Raw genomic sequence first — 23647 nt, forward strand, 5'->3', positions numbered from 1 at the left:
ACTGCTTCCATAGGTAGACAGCCAGAGTCATTTATAATCATGGTTGTTATATGAAAATGCAATAATTGTTACGGGATGATATCAGTTTGTATGAACTTTATATCCTCACCTATATAAACTTAAAAGTCACATTTAAACCTACGAAATTTCAAATTATACTGAGATCAATGATATTCATAATATTCATAATTTTATAATTAAAGTGAAAACTAAAAAATATTAAATCATTTGCACTGAAGATGACTGTGTCGAAAAGCTTATGCTTAATTTTTAAATGAAATTTTCGTGTCTAATTCTTTATTGACTTGAATTATCAACTAATGCCTGGCAAAACTTTCGTCAACAAAAAATATTATTAAATTTATCTGGCCGAGCAAGAAATTTTTTCAATATTCATAATAATGTATAAAATGAGAGTGTGGTTGACTTGTAAGGACATCGGCTTCTTAATACAAGTATATGGGAATCGAACACCGCCATTTGACATAATTGGCAGATCTTTCTGAGAGCTCATTCCTTGGCCAAAGCAAGCCATGTGAGGAAATTAGGGGAGTTGAGTAAAAGAGTTAATCTTTGGAGTAACCAGGAAAATCTTGCTAAATATTGTGATTGAAGTGAATGGTGTGTTAGCCTTGTCACTTAGTGTCAGGCTGGAATACACCTGATCCAACAAACTGACGGTCAGTGCAGCTTAAGCTGACACTGGTATAAACAAACCTATATGGTCGGTTATTTATCTTAATATGATCAGATATGATACCTGGCATCATAACTTGTAAGCCCTTTCACTGAGATTGGGTGTTCACCTTGACAATCATCTAAACTGGAAGGTTCATACTTCTTTCGTTGCTGCTACATTGAGAAGGGCAAATGGGGCAATATCCAAACTTCGTCACTATCACATCCTTCTAAACATTTATCATGCAGTTTTTGCTTCTCATGTTCGCTATGCTAGTCAACTCTGGGGACTGTGTGACAATACTGTCACACATAGGATTCTTACTCTTCAAAACACTGCACTAAGACTCATGACCTTTAGTGAGCCAAGAACTTCTGCCACTCCCCTGTTTGCTGAGCTTAAATTACTCAAAATCTTTGATCAGGTGAAAGTAATGAATATCTTATTTATTCAAAAATACCTCCATGGTAATCTTCCATCTGATGTCCTATCAACACTTAATTTTGATGAAATTGATCACAAAACTGGCACCAGGGGCAAAGCTATTAAACTACTAAAACTTTCAACGGTCAAAACCATAAATTTTGGACTTAAATCTTTCTCTCATCTTTCGTCAAAACAATGGAATGAGTTACTAATAAATCATCCTGACACTGATTTTCACAACCTTGATACTGATGAACTAAAATCTTTAGCTACAAAATTCTATTTAGACAAATACAAAGCTGAAGACGAATAATCTTTGTGTGTGTGTGTGTCTGTGTGTGCGTGTATTGTGTGTGCGTGAACTTAGTGTGTTTTCCCAGGGTGGGAGGGGTGGGTGGTGTAACAGGAAGAACTTTATAGATAAATCTACTCAAAGAAATTGTCATAAAATAAAAGTAAAAATATTTCTTATATTCACTATTTTGTTGTCACTATTAATATTATGATAATCGTTTATTCATTTTTTCTTTAGTTCTGTAATAATTTTTCAGTTTCTTCTAGGTTCCCCATTGTATTAGAGAAATCTATTTTTTTTGTAAGGGGTTATCCTGCTGTGTTGCAGCGAAAATGTATTCAATTCAATTCAATTCAATTGACAAGAGAGTCCACCATCATCATCATCTACTAAACATTGTATTAATAATCATCAAAATCATCATTCCCTACTTTGCAGTTGATGTAATTAATTAATGTTGTTTAAGCCTGAACAGTATTACCAATTATCATTTCAGCTGATATATTATTAGTAAAAGAAAAAAAAAATTCAAAATGGGAGAAGAGGCACCTCCAAAGTATTATGGATATGAAGAAAATCTTGTAAGTCATGTTCTATTTTATTGTAATTCTTTAATGTTGCCAGAAAATTTGTCTGTTATTTCAAAAAAGTAAAGCCCTTTTGACATTGACCCCTTTTCGATCAGCCCCTTCTACAGCAGCCCTTTTGCTACTGTCAAATTTTGAGGTTACGCTAGAAAACACAGGTTAGCAAATATTTTAGTCTCACAGAATCTCTTAACCAATAAATCAACTTAAGCATGCACTTGCTTTCTAGATGCATGGTCGATATAACTCGTCCATGGCAGATTACACCAAAGAATATTCGAAAAAACTGAAATACAATACAGAAGATGACGACCTCATCAGTGAATTTGACGCTGAACACAGCATGAGATCATATTCACAATCTAGAGAAAGGTCTTGCTGGAGGCTATCATGTAAGTTTTAAGTTAAATTATATCTGATTATATGAAAAATTTGTCATTTTTATAAGTATGAATTTATCTCCAAAGCAATAATCATCATATTATCTGAATGGTATTTTATGTTGTTTGTATTTCAAACTTTCATACCTTGTCATGTACATCTTCTTAAGTCTTAAGATCAATTGACCTACACTTACCTAGAGGTGTTTTGCTTATAACGTTTTCCTGTATTTTTTTTTAGATCATTGGAAGAAAATAAGGCCTGTACTGGCAAACGACTACAGCTTTTTATTGATTCTTGGTATTCTAATGGCTTTGATCAGTTTTGGTCTAGATTATGTCATTCAAAAGTTTCAACTAGGTAAGTTGTTTATGTAGAGATATTTTAGGAGTGAAATTCACCCTAGGTGGATTTTCTTCTTAGGCGGTGGTTACACGTAGCCGGGGTGAAATTCCCCCCAGGGTGAAATGGAGAAATAATTCACCACAGAGTGAAAATCATTTTGGGATACACGTCGGCAAAGGCGGGGTGAAAACCCTTTTTTTCAATCCGGCGTGAAAATTTTAATTTATTTTCACCCCGGCGTGAAAACCTAATCGTGCATAACTTTTAATTTTTATCAGCAAACAACATCGAGTAGCGTTGAAAAACACTCTTTCGTCTCTCACGTGTGAGCAGGAAAGATGGCTCCTCTTGATAGAAAAAGCTTATTGATGTTAATTTCTAGTATCACCACAATATTATCGCTTAGCCTTCTGCTAATGCAAATTCATTCAGTTTTAATTGTAAAACTGTTGCCAAAAACGGAAGTTTGAGAGATTGCAGATAGAGGCTGTTCTTTCAAGAAACATTGCATAGCAAAGATATCATTGTCTACCTTTTTTCAGGATTGCAAAATAAAATAAAAACAGACGCACATTTTTTCTCAACCCGGGTTGAAAAAGAAATTGTGTATACATGTAAAAATCTGCAAAAAATTGCAAACAAAATCCTCAAAAAAATGTTCACTCCGGTCCTCAGGACCAGGGTGAAATCAACCCAGGGGTGAGTTCAACCCGCCTAAAAAACGATTTCACCCTGCTTAAATACGTGTATAAAGAAACAGTGTTTTCTTTATACCCCAGGGTGAAATCTTTTTTTAGTTCACCCCGGGGTGAAATTCACCCTAGGTACCCTGCAAATCTGTGAAAGTATAACATCACATAGAGCAACAGGAGTCTTAAAATCAAAGTGTTTGGGTTTCTTTAAAATTGGCTAAAATGTAGGAGAGACCTCTGATAATTATATGGTATCTGATAATCCAAAGAGGTACTTATTTTACCTAAAATTCAGGCAAAATTTAGTGGTCAAAATTTAGTAGTGATCTTTCGAACATTCTGGGATAGTATTTGGTGAAATCTTTCTAGTATAGCATGTTAGAAAGAAATGACAGCAAAATTGACCCTTTATTCTTGTCTTGTTTCAGCACAAATATTACTTTACAAGATGGTGGCATTCAGTACAGTTTTACAGTACATATTATGGGTTGGGTTCCCTCTACTTCTTATATGCTTCAGTGTTGGTTTCGTTCACCTGGTATCACCACACGCTATAGGTAGGTAATATTTTTGACTGACATCAAAATAGGGAAATAAAGACCTTCCTTCCAGTTTCTCGGTTATAACTTTATAAAGGCCATTTCTTCTCTGGAATCTAGTCGAGGAGAGCCAAAGAAATGTATCAAAATATATAAGATGTTATAGTTCAATAAAATCGGAAAGGACTGTGACCTCAGAATAAATGGATTTTAGGGCTCATTTACATTATAACTTAGATTAAAGTTAATTAAATTTTAACTTTGTAGGTTCTGGTATTCCAGAAATGAAGGTGATCTTAAGAGGGACGGTCCTCAAAAGATATTTATCTTTTCAAACGTTCATTGCGAAAACTGTTGGCCTAATGACGGCATTGGGCAGTGGTATCCCCATTGGGAAAGAGGTAAAAAACTAGTGTCAAATTTCCATTTTGCATACTGACCACGTGTACGACAGTTTACATATGTTTTACGCTGCTCTTATGGTGACTAAGAAGAATGAGCAATAGAAATTTATCAAAATTTATGCTCTCCATCCAGTTGAAATTTAGAATGAAGACTTTTCTTCTTAAACAAAAGAAGTTCACTTTTTAAAAGAAGAAATGGATATGTATTTTCTGTCCCGCCCCTCTCCCAAATCCAATTCTAACAATGTACTTTTATGCTAAAAAGGACGAGATTTTTTTTCAGGGTCCCTTTGTGCATGTTTCAAGTATTGTGGCTCGAATGTTGAGTAAATTTATCAAAGGCTTCCATGGTATTTACGTGAACGAAGCTAGGAATGTTGATATGTTAGCCTGTGCTTGTGCTTTGGGTGTATCAAGTAGCTTTGCTGCACCCATCGGAGGTAATAATATAATCTTTTAATCAATGATCTGAATACTTTACTCTGTCACGGCATGACGTCAGAGTTGGGGAGAAACAGAGTCCCACGTGGTTAAAGATTTATTGGGTGTGTTTATGAGTTGAGCTGTAGTGCTTCTCAAAGATTTTATTGGTAAAACAGTACGATAGTGGAAGGAACACGTTTATTAGACACTCAATAAAAATAAATTTGCAATCTTATTCTTTTATTTCAGAAATACTTTTATTAAAATGTGGAATCTCTATTTGATTGTCATCTCGACAACCATTACCTTAATTCCATTAATTTTTCGCGCGTCCTTTATTTCGCGAATTAGTTATCATTATAAATGTGCAGAAATCTCATCTTTGCTTGTCTTAGCACTCTTTTCAAGGATCGAGTATCCTAATTAGGCTACCTCTGTGGTATGAGATCCAGTTATTTTTTACTTATATTTCTCATTAAAAACAATTATTAAACAATGTCCTAGAAATTGCAAGATGCGCAACAGTTTGAGAGGGTACGGATACCCTATTTTACGAGGTGCGCGAAAAGAAAAGCGTGCAAAAATCAATGGGATTTAGGTATTCTAAAATTCAAACAGCCCAGTAAATATCAAAGATTCATTGTACATCAAATGTTGTTTTTCTGACTAAATTTCACTTTATCATATTTCTCAGGTGTATTGTTTGCTATTGAAGTCACATCGACATATTTTGCAGTGCGGAACTATTGGCGTGGCTTTTTCACTGCTGTATGCGGTGCTTTTATGTTTCGGTTGCTTGCTGTGTTAGACTCTACTGAAGGTAATTCACATAATTTTAATGGTTAAAGTGGTCTATTGTGCATTAGAATTCAAAATATAGACATCATTATTTTCGCTAATAAATTCTTTTATTTTCTCATCTGCTTAGGATCACAATCAATCGAAAGGAACAACTTTTAAACTAAAAAATTCTTAAAGACAAAATGCTATACTTCTCGTATAAATTGGCCTGCTTGATATTTATATTTGTTTTTAATATTTCAGAAACGATCACTGCTTTGTTCAAAACCACTTTCAATATTGATTTCCCTTTCGATGTGCAAGAATTTGTGGCCTTTGGTTTTATTGGGTAAGCCTCTCTCTCGAAATATCTCAGACTTTTTTTAGTTTGTGGCTGTGTTTTTCTCCGTTCGAGGTTGGTTACATATCAATTCAAATTTTCCTTTAGGTTACAAAATTCGTGTTAATTATTTTCAGTTCTAAGCAAAGCTAGCTTCTGGCTATTCCAAGATATTAATACCAGTCTTTCGATCTCCAAACTTAGTCTGGGACCGAAAGTACTCCCCAAAGTAAATCTGACACAATCGTCCCTTTTGAAGCCTTTAATTTCCTATTTTTTGGACCTACCCCGGTGGGGCGGAGGTCCTATAAATTAACTTGTGTTCGTTCGTCCGTCCGTTCGTCTGTTACCAACTTTTATCAGGATTGAATCATAGGAATCTTTTGTTTTTTGGTGCAAAGGTGCAAAATGGTGGTGGCCAAAATGTGACGGAGCCCGATTTTCGAAAAAAAAATATTTTTGGCAAATTTCAGCCAAAAAACGGCTAAAAAAAGGGTTTTTAAGACTTGGTGAAAAATTGGATCATTAATTTTTTCTGATGTTTTGCATGAAAGTAGGCTAACATCATTGGTAAAAGATGGCTGAAGCAGATTTTCACAAAACAATTTTTTCGGCTCAAAAAACGAATCTTTATCTATAAGAATCGCTATTTTTAAGCATAGATCAATGTTTTTGTATTATTATTTTTATTATTGGTCAGCCCAGGTGACCCTTCAAATCTGTTCCGCGATTTTTTTCCCGCTGGTCGTCGTCGTTAAGACTCCTCAGTTTAATTCCGATTTTCCCGATTTGACTTAGAAAATCCGAAACAAGAATGTGTATGCGCCGAGCTGCGCTATAATTATTACATCAGCCGTTATCTCCCTTATATTGCGCCACCTCTTCCGAAGCGTACTGTGAGCAATTTTATGAAATGTTAAAGCAGCTTCGCACTAGTAGCTAGCTAAGTGGTTTCATGTTTGACCCAATTGATCCTGATTACCCAAGATGCACCGCGACCCTGAAATAGCCTATGGAGAAGAAGCAAGCAGATCTCGATCAGTCTCAACTTTCTTTCATCATCTTCTTGAGGTGAGAGTACTTGATTTATTTCAAAGTTTATTATTGATTCCTTGTCAAAGTTATTTTCAAAAAAGATAGCAGCAAGTGTACACTGGTACATCTACCTCACTTGCAAGTTATCCAAAAGATAGCATTAAGCTTGTCTGTGATATATATCAGACAAGCAGCTACACCCTTGAGGTTGCATGCGAGCTCCTTGCATCCTCTTACTTATCTTACTTAACCTACTGAACTACTTGTCACACTTGTCAAACTTGAATAACCTGCAAAACCTACCAAACGTTCAAAACGTGTGAAACCTGCTAATTGTTCAAAACTTGCAAAGTCCATCAAACACTTGCTTCAATTACTTCACACATCCTAATCTCAGCTCACATATCTCAGCATTTAAGCTTATAAATCTCTCTCAGCTTACACGTCTCAGCGTCAGATCTACTTAGCCTTATTAACTTATACTCCCTGCAAAACAAAACTCTTATTTCTCCAGTCAAATTTGAAAAATATGTTGCATACGCAAACTTATCAAATTTCAAAAGCTGTTTTGGGCTCATTTAATCAAGCCAACGAGGAATTATTTGGCCAAACTGCTGGTACTCAATGTAGCGTTAACTGCCTGTATGCTATCTTTTGGTCTAATTTTCGACGCGTTAATCTTTGGAAGACTACCGACCTTGACAAAATCTTAATCGAAGGTGATAAGTTATACAAACAGCTTGATACAAACTCCCATCTTTCGGTTGATGAAATGCCGCGTTTCATTGAATCAAATGGTGTCATAACTAATTTCAATTTTTTGAATTTTGCAAACGGCGAAGCGAACCTGATTAATGATAGTGCTTTCCTTCAAATCCCTCTGAGTGAGTCCGAAAGTCTAGAATTCAACGCCTTAATGATCACTAACGTTTTACTATCGCAATTATGAGTCGGCATCAGGGTTACTTTATCTTTGACTCGCATAGTCGAAATGAACTTGGATTACTTGATCCCTCAAATGGAAAATCGTGTCTTTTAAAGTTTGATAACGTTTTTGAACTTGAGAAATATATCCAATTTTTTTATTTACGACAAATGGAAAAAGAGAGTACTTACTTTGAAATTCAATTTATTGAAGTGGATGAACTAATAGAAGAGCTTAAAGAAATTCTACAAAGGGACATTTCAGTATTCATGAAAAGTTATTCAAATAAGAAGCGTAAAAGTGATGCCAGTGATGGAAAAAATTCTAAGCGTCAAAAAATTAATCAAAAGTATTAAAAAAAAAACAAAGAAACAGTGATTGAAAACAGAAAAACTTATCGTTCCCAAAACAAAGAAAAATTAAATGAACAAAAAAAAGATTATCGTTCCCAAAACAAAGAAAAATTAAACGAACAAAAAAAAGATTATCGTTCCCAAAACAAAGAAAAATTAAACGAACAAAAAAAAGATTATCGCTCCCGAAACAAAGAGAAATTAACTGAAAAACAAAAAAAATATTTTTCCCAAAACAAAGACAAAATAAATGAAAAAGATAGAATCTATTATCAAAATAACAAAGATCGTGTAAGTGCAACAAAAAAATCACGCTATGAGAAAAATAATGCGGCTGCAAACAAAAACCATAAAAATGAAAAAAATGATCTAGTATCAAAATTTTTAAAACTTATTTATGAAGGTCCTTTCTACATCTGTGTTTGCTGTAACAGATGCCTCTATAAAAAAACGGTTGTCAAATACTCGCCTGAAAAATATGATATCCCACAAGAACATTATTATTCTGAAGTTTTTTCATTTGACGGCCAACTATACATTTGTAGAACATGCCATAGTAAACTTAAAAAAAATGAGTTGCCGTGCCAATCTGTCAAAAATAAACTGAGCCTTGATGAATTACCTGCTGAATTCCGTACTCTTCGTAGACTTGAAAAAATTTTGATTTCTCGCAGAATATTATTCAAAAAAATTGCAATCATGCCAAAAGGTCAGTTCCCCAAACTCAAAGGTTCTATTTGTAATGTACCTATTGATGTTGAAGATATTGCTAATACTTTACCAAGAAGAGCAAATGCAAATGGACTAGTCATTGTTAAACTCAAAAGGAAATTGGAATATAAAGGACATGTCGTTTTTGAACCAATCAGACCTGATTTCATTCAGCGCGTACTGAATTATTTCAAAGAGAACAACCCTCTTTATCAAGACATAGAAATTAATGTCAGCAATATTTCAAATGATGAGACCATTATACAAAATTCTGCAAATAATGAGGAAACAAACTCTAATGAAAGTGACCAATTGAGTGAAATTGCTTCCAATGACGATAGCACTGAACCTGATCATCAACAAAATAATGCTTCAGATTCTGAAGAGCTTGAGACAACTGACAACCCACTTGATGCTCATCGCTCAAATGCAAATGAAACTACTCTAATGCCTCACACTCCTTCTGATGCAGAAGTAGATAATGAAATTTTGTCATTAGCGCCTGGTCAGGGTAAAAAACCAATTTCAGTCTTACATGATGAAAATTGTGAAATGCTTGCTCATCCTCATTTATTTCCTAAAGGTAAATTTGGTTACAAAGTTGAACGTGATGTTAAACTAAGTCCATCCAAATACTTCAACCAGCGTTTGTTGAACTACACACAAAAGTTTGCTTCAGACCCAGACTACATATTTTTTGCTAATTTTGTAACTCAGCAAGTGTCTTTGACCAATCAGATAAATGTCGCAATGAGAAAAGTTGCTGGCTCAAATTTAAATGCTGGTATGTTAAGTCAGAATTTCAAAGAAACAGTAAGGCAATTCATAGCAAATGATAAAGCTTTTGCCTTCATGAGTACTGTTAAAGGAACTCCAGCATATTGGAAAAAATTCCAGCAAGAAGTTTTAGCAATGGTTAAACAATTAGGACCACCAACATTCTTTCAGACATTGAGTTGTGCAGACCTTCGTTGGAACGAACTCATCTCCATAATTTACAAACTCAAGGGTCAAAACGTAACCGATGAATTTATCAAGAATCTTTCTTATAACGAAAGGTGTGATTTATTAAATAGTAACCCTGTACTTGTAGCAAGGCATTTTCAATACAGAGTAGAAGTATTTTTTAAAACGATTGTTTTGGACGGCCCACTCGGTAAAACAACTTTCTACGCTATTCGAGTAGAATTTCAAGTACGCGGAAGCCCTCACATTCATTCCTTTCTGTGGATTTTAAATGCACCAGTATTGACCAAGGAAACAAAAGATGAGTACATTATGTTCATTGATAAAATAATCAAGGTCTATTTACCATCCGTAGAAGAGGATCCCGAATTATTTAACCTTGTGAAGACATACCAACTACACCGCCATTCAAAAACTTGCCGTAAATGTAAAAACACTCCCTGCAGGTTTTATTTTGGTAAATTTTTTTCTGAGAAAACAATAGTTTCTGAGCCCTTGCCACAAGAACTACCACATGAGGAAAGAGAAGCCATACTTGCTCTGCGAAAAGAAGTTTTGACAAAAGTAAGGACTTACATCAATGAGAACCTTAATCCTGATAAAAGAAACTTTTTCAACCCTGATGGAGAAAATTTTAATCCAGTTCCTACCATCAATGAAGTCCTAGCTGAATTAGACATTCCAAAGGAAGATTATGAATATGCTCTCTCTGTATCTGAAGATGACGATTTTCACATTTACTTAAAACGCAATACAAATGCATGCTTTGTCAATAACTACTTTACACTGAATGCATCATCAAAGCAAAATTTGCAAAAGAAACTTGCATGTGTGGAAGTTATTATGATTGATGAAATTTCCATGGTGTCTAGCCGCTTGTTTAGAAATATTGATGAAAGGTTACGCAAAATATTTGAAGTAGATAAACCTTTTGCTGGAAAGTCAGTTCTACTTTGTGGTGATTTATATCAACTGCCACCAATTTTTAAAGATTTTATCTACAAACCGGATTGCTCCACAGTACATGGTATAATTGGGTTTGAATTATGGCGTAAATTCCAAATCGCTGAATTGACAGAGATCATGAGACAGAGAGATGATATTGATTTTATTGACCTCTTGAATCAAATTCGTTTAGGCGAGCTAGACAAAGAAAAGGAAGAACTTTTAAAATCTAGATTTATTGCAAAAGACAGTCCAGATTATCCCTCTGATGTAACTCATATTTTTGCAGAAAATAAACCAGTTGATGCATATAACATAGAAAAACTCAATGAATTACCAACTGAAAAGCATTTGATTTTTGCACAAGATGAAGTTCCTAAGCATTTAACAAACCAAGATGTCAGATTTATTGAAACTGCAAAAGCAAGAGAAACAGGTGGTCTTGCCCGTGTATTAGAATTGAAATTAGGTGCCAGAATTTTAATTTGCAAGAATATTGACATTACTGATAGACTGGTTAACGGTCAAGTTGGAACAGTAATGGGATTTAAATACAACTCTGGTAATACCATATCAGGTGTCTATGTTAAACTTGATGATGTTCTAGCAGGCAAGAAAGGACCTTATTTAGATCATGTGTGTAGACAAAATGATTGGATATTGATTGAAAGGGCAGAAGCCACTTTTAACACAAGAAAGGAAAAGAAAAACAAAAACAAAAAGGAAAAACCTTTAATGGTTCGAAGAACTCAATTTCCTTTGGTCTTATCCTATGCATGTACAAGTCATAAAGTCCAAGGACTAACACTTCAATCAGCAGTAGTAAGTTTTGATCTATTATCACAAAGATATTTCAATGAAGGTCAAATGTATGTTAGTCTATCGAGAGTAACAAACATAAATGGATTGTTTTTGACAGGTGAATACGATAGAAAAGCTATCCGTGCGAACAACGAGGCAGGACTTGAATATGAGCGTTTACGAAAAGATAGACCTTTGCATAAAGTTGAAAGTTTTTCTTCTGCTTTGACTCCAGACAAACATGTTCAAATTTCACTCCTTAATGTTCGCTCTTTGAAGAAACATGCAATTGACATTGCAAAGTGTAAAACTCTTATGAGTAGTGACTTATTATGTCTTACTGAAACTCAATTGTCACCTTCAAGTGATACAAATGAAGTTGATCAAATACTTGGTGATTTCAATATTGAATACAACAACAATTCTGTTAATCGATTCCAAAACAATGCATGTTGTTTTAATTCTTCAATTCAAATTTTAGAATGTAATAGAGCAGCAGGTTACACTTGTATCGAATTTTCAAAAGAAACCTTCAGTAACCGACCTATCAAACTTTTAATGTTGTACAAACCACCTGATTAATCAAGAAACAGTTTTCGTGAAGAATTGTTGGAACTTATAACATATGACGATATAGACATTGTTGTTGGAGATTTCAACATTGATGCATTAGATCCTGAAAACGCATTCCTGAGTGAATTACTTTCTTCATATAAAATGATTGTGGATGAACCAACCCATCTAGCAGGTGGTCTTCTTGACCAAGTTTATTTAAAGAATAGCTTTACAGATAAAAAAGAAGTCAAGTGTTTTGTAAAGGACATATATTTTTCAGACCACGATGGAGTTTGTTTTATCATATCAAACAACATTTAGTTTTTCAAACCTGTTTAACCTACTTAACCTACTTAGCCGATTTGACCTATTGGACCGACTTGAGAAATAGTTTTTTATATGGGGGTATAGGGGAGGGTGGGGTCGAAGGAGTTGCAAAACTCTAGAGCTATTAAAATAATTTTTGATAAACTGTAACATTCAATAAAACTTTCCTGTTTAGATCTGCAACTCCTTCTTACACAACCATGTGTATGTAGATATTTTATTCGTTGAAATGTAGACAAAGCTCCTAGACAGCGCATTGGTTTACATAGACTTGTTCAAATTAAATTTATTTCCACGCTGAAATGTTACATGCGCATGGTTGTATTGCTTGGGGACCTGATTCAATATAGCTGGTGTGAGGATTTTGTCCTTTATGTCGTGTTTTTGTTGTTGATTTTTAGAAAGTATCGTTGTGTTTATCTTCCTGTGATGTGTAAGGAGTATTGATTATAGCCCAAAGACTCTGAATGTCTGTGATCAAAATTAAAATTAATATCATTAAAAAAGGACTTTCCTCACTAACCATACATTTTCTGCTTATTTTACATAGAAATTTGAATTACTTTTTATAGTTTTTTGTACCTTGCATTTTTACAAATCAATTATTTAAATAGTTTTATACAAAAATTTGAATTATTTTTATACAAAAAATTTAAATTATTTTTTACAAAAAAATTAAATTATTTTTTACAAAACATTTGAATTATTTTTTACAAAAAATTTGAATTATTTTTATACAAAAAATTTGAATTATTTTTATACAAAAATTTGAATTATTTTTATACAAAAATTTGAATTATTTTTATACAAAAATTTGAATTATTTTTATACAAAAATTTGAATTATTATTATACAGAATTTCGGAATTATATTTATTCCTCACATTCTATAAAATCATTTTTTGTAATTACTTTTTATCTTCATAGTTTATATTTTCTTTTTTGCATATAAATCTCTATTATAAATCAAAATTCTGCAAAATCTACTAAAAATGAACACTCAAATCTCTCTATTGACAAAAGAATAATGGACAAAATGTATATATGAATGAATTTGGTGTTGAAATGAAAATGTTGGTAATTCGTTGATTGTTTATTGTTGTTTTAGTATCTGGTGTTACATGTTTATAGTATCGAAAAAGTCCATAGCTTTGCATCGTTCGAGCTTGGTATTACCATCGCCTTCCTGTTTTTGTTGTTGTTTGGTACAATGTACTCAATCATCTCACTCATCATGGATAGGTACTTTTAAACCATTGGTTTGTTTCTTCACACCTGAATACTGAAAGAGTTCATAAAATTGATAGGTAAGCTAAAGGTCTGTTTTTGATCCATCAAAATTTGCTATAACACAGACACTTTAACGTGTGTTTCTAGGTATATCTTAGAAAGCAATCATTTTATAGTCCTTCCATTTTCATTTGAATAATGTCTTTTTACGAGGTTCGATTATTCGTCCAGCCATCTCTCAAAGAACGTTAAAAATCTATGATAGTCTTTTGTCTCAATGAAAGAATAAAAAAGATTTGTTAGCTAGATAGCAAGCGTTCTGTTTCATTACTTTAACGTACAAAATATAAGCAATTAATCATGAATGATCTAAGTTTTAAAGAGTGAAGTGATTTTGTTCATGTTGTTATTATTTACCTGTGTATGGGACTTTAATATCTTCATTGTTTTGTTGCAGATATGCTATGCAGGGATCATTCAATAACCAAATATCACGACTCTTTATCAACGACGGAAATATTGCTTCCCATCCAATAGCTCGAATAGCGACACTACAAAAATCGAAACAAGGTACTATAAACATTGAGTTTAGTGGCTTTACTTTTCCTTGTCCGGGAAAGGTTAAAGACTTTGCTCTAGCCCTTCAGGCTTTAAAATCACTGAAGCCTCAAAAGTGACCTACATTAAAAGTTTGAATAGTGGTCAATTGATATTTTGATGAATAATATAATGTCAAAAAAGTGAGATTTTACTACAATGATTACTTTATACATTATCTTTTTTTTTACAGAAATTCAATCGGCGACCATCTATTTGCAAAATTTTAACGCCACTATTATGCTGGTATAAATGAAAATACACACGTTCACGTATCCTACTAAACGCTATCACGTTTCACGATTAGATTAATCAATGTTTTTTCAAAGTTTATTCGTTATTGGACTATTATGATGCTGCAATGAATTTTTGGTTCAGTATACCTATCCTGTATCTAATTCAATGTCTTGTTTTTGGAATTATTGCTGTTGGAATGACGTTGGTATTGGACAATAATTAAAGACTTTATTTCAACTAGAGAGTATTACATATTTTAAATGTATTGCAAAGAAATAATTAATATTGTACAATAGTAATATTGTTAATATTTATAGACAATTATATGATTATCTAAAACAACATTGTTAAAGATTTATGTTAAAAATGAAATTTTTTCAAACCTTGTTACACTTTTTTCATAAGCAACTCCATTTTTCGAGTCAGGCCTGGAGTTACTAAGGGTTTTTCGAAATCCAGGCTCAAAGTTGCTTGTAAGGCTGTTTAAAGATTTGCAAGCACATTTTTGCATTTTTCAACAATTTTTGCATTTTGAATGGGCAGTAGAGGCATTTTTCGTAGATGTGATTACATCCTTTTTGCTATTCTCTCTTGATACAGCTTATCATTTGATCTATCTTATCCTTTAGGGCTGACCTTCCAGCGCAGCTGGTTTATTTTTTTTTTAAGATGGAAATGTCACGGTGGAGGGCAATGGTTTGAGTTTTCTAGAAAAACTTATTATTTTTTTGGCTGTAAAACGAATCTTTATCTATAAGAGTCACTATTTATAGGCATAGATCAATGTTCTTAGGCAAATTATTATTTTTGTTATTATTTATTTTATTTTTATATTATTATATTTATATTTTTTCTAAAAGAAGAAAATGTCTAGTAGAGCGCGATGGTTTGAGTTTTCTATAAACCTTATTTATTAAGCTGTGCATTTTTCTGATAGTGGCTTGTTTTTTATAAAGAAAAGCGTTTAATAGTCAAAAGTCTTTCAATAGTAGTTTCTCCCAATAGATATGCTTTCATTATATTTTGTTTTATTTTGTCCAGTTATGTCTTGTGTGTTTCATTGTTTCAATGTTCGTTGATTAGTTTTGATAACCAGGTAGGTCCATAAAAGTATCACTTATTTTTCTTCAGGTTGACCTGCGGACTGGCTGGTGCACTGTTTGTGTACACACACCGGAAAATTGTCGATTTTTCTCAACGCCACGAAGCTTCCAAATTCAACCGGTTTCTTGCAAAAAGGTAAGAAAGAATGGGACTTGCTTCCTCGTTCGACTAATGTTGTTCTAATGTTCATGCGACGTTACGGGCGGATGGTCGATGGACCCTTCCCCCTTTTACCGCCCACTGTGTACGACTCGTGTCTGTTTGTCCCATAATTCTCCAGATATTTTTACAAACCTCCTTCTCTTTTTCCAGCCGCTTCATTTATCCAGCAATGATTGTGATTGTTGTATCGACACTTTCATTTCCCAAAGGCTTTGGTATGTTCATGGCTGGGCAGGTTCGTATCCACCAAACTTTTTGCTTTTTCCCCTTCTATATTAAATAAATTCCATCAAGTGTTTTTGCTTACATAAATCTTTTCGATCTCTACTCGTTTTCCTGTGGCCACATAATATTAGGTTAAGTTGTATTATTGTATTATTAGTTAACTTTTGTTTGAAATATACCACTTCCCAATTGACCGAAAACGGCAGTAACAACAGTAAACAAATCTCAAGCTATAATATCTCTTCTCTCGTAGTTGACGCCCAAAGAAGCTGTAGTCCAACTGTTTTCCAACTCCACGTGGACAAGCAACCCAAGCAGTGACAGCGAAAAATATTTGTTATATTGGAGGACTGAATACAGCAATGTTTACATGACACTTGTCATCTTCATTCTTGTAAAGGTAGGTATATTTTGTATGAATTTGGTTGATGATACCACCCAATAAAAGTACGATAATTTGTGCTGTAATTTATAGCTCAAGATGTATCTTACCGTTGTAGAAGCCTTTTGATAGCAGGGAGATACGTCATGTTTAGTAGTAAAGCGAAAGCCCATCAAACGTGATTCGGTTTGGGAGAGGGTTTTAAAATTATGAGCTCGAGATTTACAGAAAAGGCACTTAAAAAACTACAACCATTTCTATAAGGTTAATATGTAAATGTTTGATTTAAGGAGAAATCCTTCCAAAGATATATTTGTAACCAGAGCCACCTTCTCCACATCCTATCAAAGAAGGTGTGACATTGTTTTACATAATTTTCATGGCTTCAACGTTTTTATTGTTTTTATTTTTAGTTCATATTGACGGCACTTTGCATCGCGTTGCCGATCCCTGCTGGTGCTTTCTTTCCTGTATTTGTCATTGGTTAGTATTTATTATTGTCTGGTAGACCTTTTAAAATTTGAAATGTAGCCTTAGAATACTGAGATTCTGATGCTCCGTCAATGGCACGTATTCACTCTAGAAAATGGTGTGCACAGAATGAATGATCTGTTATTAGACTATAAGAATGATAAACGTGTAAGTATAGGCTCCGTGCTCACTGGTTTAAAGCGCTTTTTTATACAAAAAGAGTTTGATCTCATTCAAAACGAAGAACGCCCATTAATCGATGGTGTGTGTTATCAGTAATAATAAATTTGAGAATAGTCTGCAAAATACTGATCCTGTCCCATTTCACGATTAGGTGCAGCATATGGTCGTTTAGTAGGTGAATGTATGGCCACATGGTTTCCAGATGGTATTCGTTCAGGATCGGGTGCTTCATCACCAGTACTGCCTGGTGGATATGCTGTTGTCGGTATGTCTTAACGAAATATTGCTCTCTAGTTGAAAAAGAAGAACTTACTGATTTTCCTAACACTTCGAAAATGCAATCCCATAGATATAATAACCGATATTTTACGTGGATTGTCCATTAATCTAGGACTTTTAGACAGTTTTTTGATTGTTTTCACGGGTCCACGGACTGAATGGAACATTGAAATGAACAGGGATTCAAGTCTGCAACCCTACTTTAAGACGCTGACGCCTTAGACCACTATGCGATCCCTCCTTCCTCTTATCCTCCAATTAAAGGGAGTTAAAACTTTTTGCTTAACTTTCAGGTGCGGCAGCGATGGCGGGGGCAGTGACGCATACGATATCCACCAGTGTTATTGTGTTCGAGTTGACTGGACAAATCACTCACATTCTACCTGTCATGGTATGTATTTGAAGTGGAAAAATTATTATACTTTCTGAGGAGACATGATGTCAGAGCAAATTTGTACATTTCGACCTTATTTGAATTAAGAAGACCTGGCAAGCACTCTTTAACATTAAGACCGGAATGGTCGTGGTCATTCATATGTGCATTCATGTCTCAAAATGGTGGTCGAGGCTGTGCTAAGAGTGTAACATTATCTAACAAAGTCTAGATTTAGTTATTTTCAATTATGGAATCAACTGGAGTTTCTTTCCAAACATTCAGGATTGACAAGTTTTTTAATTGTCTTCAGAAGAGCAAAATTCGTCGAGAAAATAAGGGATAATTGTTAAAATTTTTGTAACAGACCCTAGAGGGGGTTATCCCATCTCGCATTTTTGGACCTACCCCGGTGGAGGTCCTATAAATTAACCTCTGTTCGTCCGTCCGTTCGTTCGTTCGTTCGTTCGTTCGTTACCAACTTTTCTCGAGATTGACTCATTTTAAGTTTTTTCAGATTTTTTGCACAAAGATGTATAACTATAAACCCTCGAATGTGACGGAGCCCGATTTTCGAAAAGAAAAATTTTTTGGCCAAATTTGGGCCAAAAACGCCTAAAAAATGGGTTTTTTGGACTTTGTGAAAAAGCGGATCATAAATTTTTTCTGATTTTTTGCATGAAAGTAAGGTACCATCATAGGTAAAAGATGACTCAAGCAGATTTTCGCAAAAAAATTTTGTTGGCTCAAAAAGCGCATGTTTATCTATAAGAATCACTATTAATTAGCACTGATTAGCATACATCAATGTTCTTAGTCAAATTTTTTTATGAGATAGATGTTTTTTTTGCTTATGAGAGCTTACTTTTGAAGCATATGTGTGTTTAGACAGGAAATTTTGGTTGCTTGGCGTGTTTTTATAGAAAAACTGGCCAAATTCGGCCATTATCAATTACTTAGGTATTAGCTTTTCTCGAGATTGGCTCTTTTATTCTTTAGGATTTTTTGCACAAAGATGCATAACTATAAACCCTCGAATGTGACGGAGCCCGATTTTCGAAAAAAAATGTTTTTGGGCTAAAAAACGGGTTTTTGGGACTTAGTGAAAAATCGGATCATTATTTTTTTCTAATCTTTTGCATGAAAGTAGGGTACCATCATAGGTAAAAGATGGCTCAAGCAGGATTTTGCAAAAATTGTTGGCTCAAAAAACGCATGTTTATCTATAAGAATCACTATTAATAAGCATACATCAATGTTCTTAGTCAAATTTACTCAATTTTTTTTATGAGATAGATGTTTTTTTTGCTCATGAGGGCTTACTTTTGAAGAATAACTATAAACCCTCGAATGTGACGGAGCTCGATTTTTGAAAAAAAAATTTGGGGGTAAATTTCAGCTAAAAAACGGCCAAAAAAGACTTTTTTGGACTCTGTGAAATATGATTTTTTTGCATGAAAGTAGGTAAAAGATGGCTCTAGCAGATTTTTGTAAAAAAATAATTTTTCAGCTTAAAAAACGCATCTTTATCTATAAGAATCACTATTAATAAGCATACATTAATGTTCTTAGCCAACTTACTCAATTTTTTGACGAGATGGATGTTTTTTTGCTCACGAAGTCTTTAATATGAAAGAAAATTTCAAGAGCATGAAATTTTGGTTTCTAAATAGTCACGTCACACAGATATCAATTATAAATATGTTTTAAATGCACAACCAGGTAGGTCCATAAAAGTATCACTTGTTTGAAATATATTTCTTTCAGGTTGCTGTACTGATTGCAAATGCTGTCGTTCAACCTTTGCAACCGTCTATATACGACAGCATCATTGAAATCAAGAAACTTCCTAATATTCCTGATATCAAAAGAACCAGGTTCGTCTCTTGTGCCCTTATTTTTTTCGCTATTTTCACCCCTCCTATGCCCAATGCCCCGTTGTAGGTAGTAGGGGGCCATGACCACCTCTTTTTTTGCAGTCTAAATCTTTTTAATCGAAGTCCTTAAAAAACAATGTTTTATCCAATTGGATAATGCTTTATGGTGTTTCGAAGTTACAATAAACGAAGTTACAATAAACGAAGGTACAGTAAATCGCAAAACTTAATAGACAAGGTTGTTTTTTTTAACTTGAAATGGAAAGAATAGAATGGCGATAGTTATAGTAAACTTCTACTTATATTTCAGACATTACAATGTGTGTGCAGGAGACATAATGCAGACGAGCATTCTTTACACCAGTATGACCGGCACATATATGGCCATCCGTGATCTACTGAAGAAATCTCCGCACACTTCCTTCCCGCTCGTCGACAAACCAGGTAAGCAAACTCATTGAACAAGATCCCTTGGAAAGACTAAAATCCAATTTTTTCCCTCCATGTTGACATCATTCTATGCGAGGAAGGTTGCTAAGTAGAGGGGACATTTTAATTATATGTTCAAAGATGGTAGATTTTTAAATTTGCCTCTCCCTTTGTTTTAATAGCAAAAAGTTTATATTAATTTATTATAGTTTGATATCTTCAATACCCTTAAATTTCAAAACCTAGTATGTTATAAAAAAGCAATGGACGATCTCCAATTACACATTTCCAATTTACTACCAACTACTAGATTTCATTTCAATTAGTGGCCGTAACATGAAGGTAGAGTATCCAGCTACGGTGCGCAAGGTTGTGGGTTTCGACCCCCAGTCGGGTGACACTAACTAAAGATTCCCAAAATAGTCATTGATGCCTCTCTGTTGGATTCTCAGCAGCTTAAGGGGCGGAGTAAGGTTAAGTGGAAAAGCCCAGGGAAAGAAGTGGCGCCCTACCTCTGGGCAGACGGCTCAAGAAAATGGCAGACGAGATAGAGTTTTTATAAGATACTTTAATAATTGGTCATTTGAAGTAATAAAAATGATGCGTTCTTTAGAAAAAGTAACACAATTGTTTTATTACTGGTTAACGCAACCAAATCAAATAAGACCTTGTAAAAACTCTATCTCGTCCCGAAAATGGAGCCTTCGGGTCGCCTTTGACTGCAGTCGAAAACTTACGTCTTACTAGAATTCAATATGAATTTAAACACACTTTTTGTTGCATTTAGAGGGTATGATTTTGTTGGGGAGCGTACGAAGACCACAATTAGAATGGATGTTGCAAAGACATTTGTTGAACGGTCAAATGAGGAACGATAACACGTATGTACCTTATTAAATAGTATTAATTTTGACCAACATTTACATGGGAGGTTGGTAACTATAGGCTAAGACAGCCTATGATATAGAAGAGCTATATTGTGTTAAATACAACAGGTTTGTGGAAAGGACTTAATGCACTTCACGATAAATTGCCAGCTCGATTTGTAATATTCCAGCGATGCAGGGGAATAGATCACCTATTGTGTCGTCTAAGTAGCCCTCAACACTATCCTTAACATTCATCTAACTTCATATTTTGAACATATTGTCTGACGTTTCCTTTCCTTCAACTTGAAGTAATAGTGAGGCTAGAAATGAAAATACCAATGTCTTATGAGATCTATGACGTTGTTTCTTCGCAGGATGTATTAGGAGGTTGCGGCCTTATAGACACGAAATCTACGACGTGACGTGAGATTGCGGAAACTTGCCGTGGGTATAGGGCTTTAGTTTTTATTGAATATTTATTCAGGATTACGCAAACAGTTACAAGTATCTGATATTACCTTTGGTCCTGTTATAAATCTAAAATAATAAATAAATTATAAGTTAAATAAAAGGCATGCTGGCATAGTTTACGAACGTATTGAATTTGGCTATGAAAAAGCACTTGAAAATTAATTATTTGAATGAGGAGTTAAATTCGCTATGAAAGTAGAAATTACGATGTTAGATCTCGTTTTGATAGAGAGGTGTACGTACTTTCCAATGTTGGAAAGGCATGAGTAAATGATAGTAAGGAAAAACACGAGGCATAACACAGTATGAAAAATAACTGAGGCAAACATAAAATAGAACTAATAGAGAATATATTAAACTAAATAGCTGGATAGCTAAGGTGTGGTATGATAAGATGCGAGTTGCGAGTTACGAGTTACGAGCATTTAGAACCACGAGTTGCGAGTTACTTTTTACGAGTTACTAGTCAAATTAAAAGTGCGAGGTCGTAAATCAAAACTTTAATTAACTTTTTCTTTTATCGAAATTAGTGACGGACCAGATGGGAACGCTCGGCACGCTTCAGTTCATTTTTCATCCGGTGGTGAGGTATCCATCAAGAACCTTCAAGCTCAACAACGTCCGAAAAAGAAAACTTTTGGTAGCAAACTCAAAACTGGTACCACCGCACATCCAGTATCTTTGCAACGATTATTTAATACGAGTACATCAGAAATGGGTGAATCCGTTGCTACGCATGACTTCAGTGTTGATAATTCTCAGGTGAGAACGGAACATTTTGTGTGGAGATTTTTTATTTATTATGTTTAGTTTGTAGATAATGTTTGTCACTGAGTTGAGCAACACCTTTGAACTTAAAATTGCGTTTGTTTCATCGTGGCAAGCTTTGTATCATTGCTGTCATTAGGTTTTCCTTTTCCTTTTACTTTCTTGTTTATCTTTCATGTTTATGCTTCATCCGAGGTACTCTATGGATAATTTGAAAAGTGTTTCTCAGTGGATTTTCAAATTAACAATCCATTTCTTCTCACTCTTAGGTTCCAAATAAAAGCCCCCCCTCCCGCTTGTTAATTTTTCGAAAATTTTCCAACCCCCGTGACCTTATTAGGACCCCTTTCCCCAGTTTATTAATTTTTAAGAATATTTTCAGCTGTCAAAGAGAAGGTCCCTTATTCTGCTCTAAATAGCCTATGTTTCAGTATGTTTACCTTATTATTGGGTTTTCAGAAGTAGAATTTCCAACCCCCAATTAGGCAATTAGCCCCCCCCCCCTGCCCTGTTTATTAAAATGTCTCATTGTCCAACCCATTTATTCGAACCCCCTGTTTATTTAGAACCTAAGAGTATGAGAGTTTTTATCCTTTCGATCAACGGAATTTCGATATTGAAAGCTTCATTAAATCCATAATTTTAGATTCCACAATGGGAAATGGAGTTACTTTTGGAGCAAGTTGATTGGTCAGAATGCCAACTCGATCCAGCCCCATTTCAACTGGTGGAGAAAACATCCCTGTATAAAGTACACAAATTGTTTTGCTTGTTGAATCTAACACACGCGTATGTGACTACTCTTGGACAGCTAGTTGGAATTGTTTCTTTGAATGAGGTAAAGGTTCATTTTATAAAGAGAAAATCTATTTTGTTCCGAGTTCAGAATTTCTCCTTTTTCTAATATACTTGATCGTGCTGTAATAAAGTAATTGAGACACGTTCGAAAGTATTAAGACTTCTCAAAATCTGCTGAATGTTTTGGGTCTTATATATAGTAAAACGCCTAACATACCCATCATTTTTTCTAAAAATCTGAGAATTAATTTTCTCAGTATTTTAGGACTAAGCAATTATAATTGAACGTTGTTAAAGAAGATTAAACTTGTGTCTTGGTCTGAAGGAGATATTACTAAACTTTTTTAGATTATAATACCTAAACCTTTAGATTTTTAAAAGGGAGTCATAGTAGTAAATTCCTTTACAGGATAGTATCATTATCATTTCTTCCTTTCTTTCTTTTCCCAGGTTCGCGATGCAGTTGAAAACGAGCGTAAATTTATCGAGCGGCGCTTGACCCGCTTACACAGCGGCGGTGACGGCCAAGATATTTACTTTGATGACGGCCAATCACAATCTTCCATGGAGACGAAATCAAGAGCGTATACAGAACCTGCACATTCTATTACTGGTGAATCTGTCGGTGCGATGTCTTTACCTGCTTTCAGCAGCCGAAGATGAGAAATTTACTAATTTTTATGG

The 23647-nt window shown here is 34.3% G+C and overlaps 1 protein-coding gene and 1 long non-coding RNA gene across 2 annotated transcripts; both read left to right on the plus strand.

The window, feature by feature from the left end:
- Nucleotides 1-1879: 1879 nt before the first annotated feature.
- On the plus strand, nt 1880-23644 carry LOC136818896 (chloride channel protein 2-like). Its single transcript, XM_067075136.1, has 20 exons — nt 1880-1981; nt 2217-2379; nt 2609-2728; nt 3834-3962; nt 4212-4345; nt 4632-4788; nt 5466-5591; nt 5816-5900; nt 15704-15811; nt 15989-16073; nt 16317-16463; nt 16859-16928; nt 17251-17364; nt 17672-17769; nt 19519-19628; nt 19939-20072; nt 20845-20938; nt 21928-22159; nt 22812-23003; nt 23414-23644. Exons 1-20 carry the CDS (start codon nt 1934-1936, stop codon nt 23624-23626), a joined length of 2559 nt encoding a protein of 852 aa, XP_066931237.1. The 5' UTR covers nt 1880-1933; the 3' UTR covers nt 23627-23644.
- Nucleotides 13726-14921, plus strand: LOC136818897 (uncharacterized). Its single transcript, XR_010848379.1, has 3 exons — nt 13726-13815; nt 14196-14308; nt 14529-14921. It is a non-coding gene; the product is annotated as an uncharacterized lncRNA (long non-coding RNA).
- Nucleotides 23645-23647: the final 3 nt, after the last annotated feature.

This window comes from Clytia hemisphaerica, unplaced genomic scaffold, assembly GCF_902728285.1.
Source record: "Clytia hemisphaerica strain Z4C2 unplaced genomic scaffold, Clytia hemisphaerica genome assembly, whole genome shotgun sequence".
Taxonomy (NCBI): domain Eukaryota; kingdom Metazoa; phylum Cnidaria; class Hydrozoa; order Leptothecata; family Clytiidae; genus Clytia; species Clytia hemisphaerica.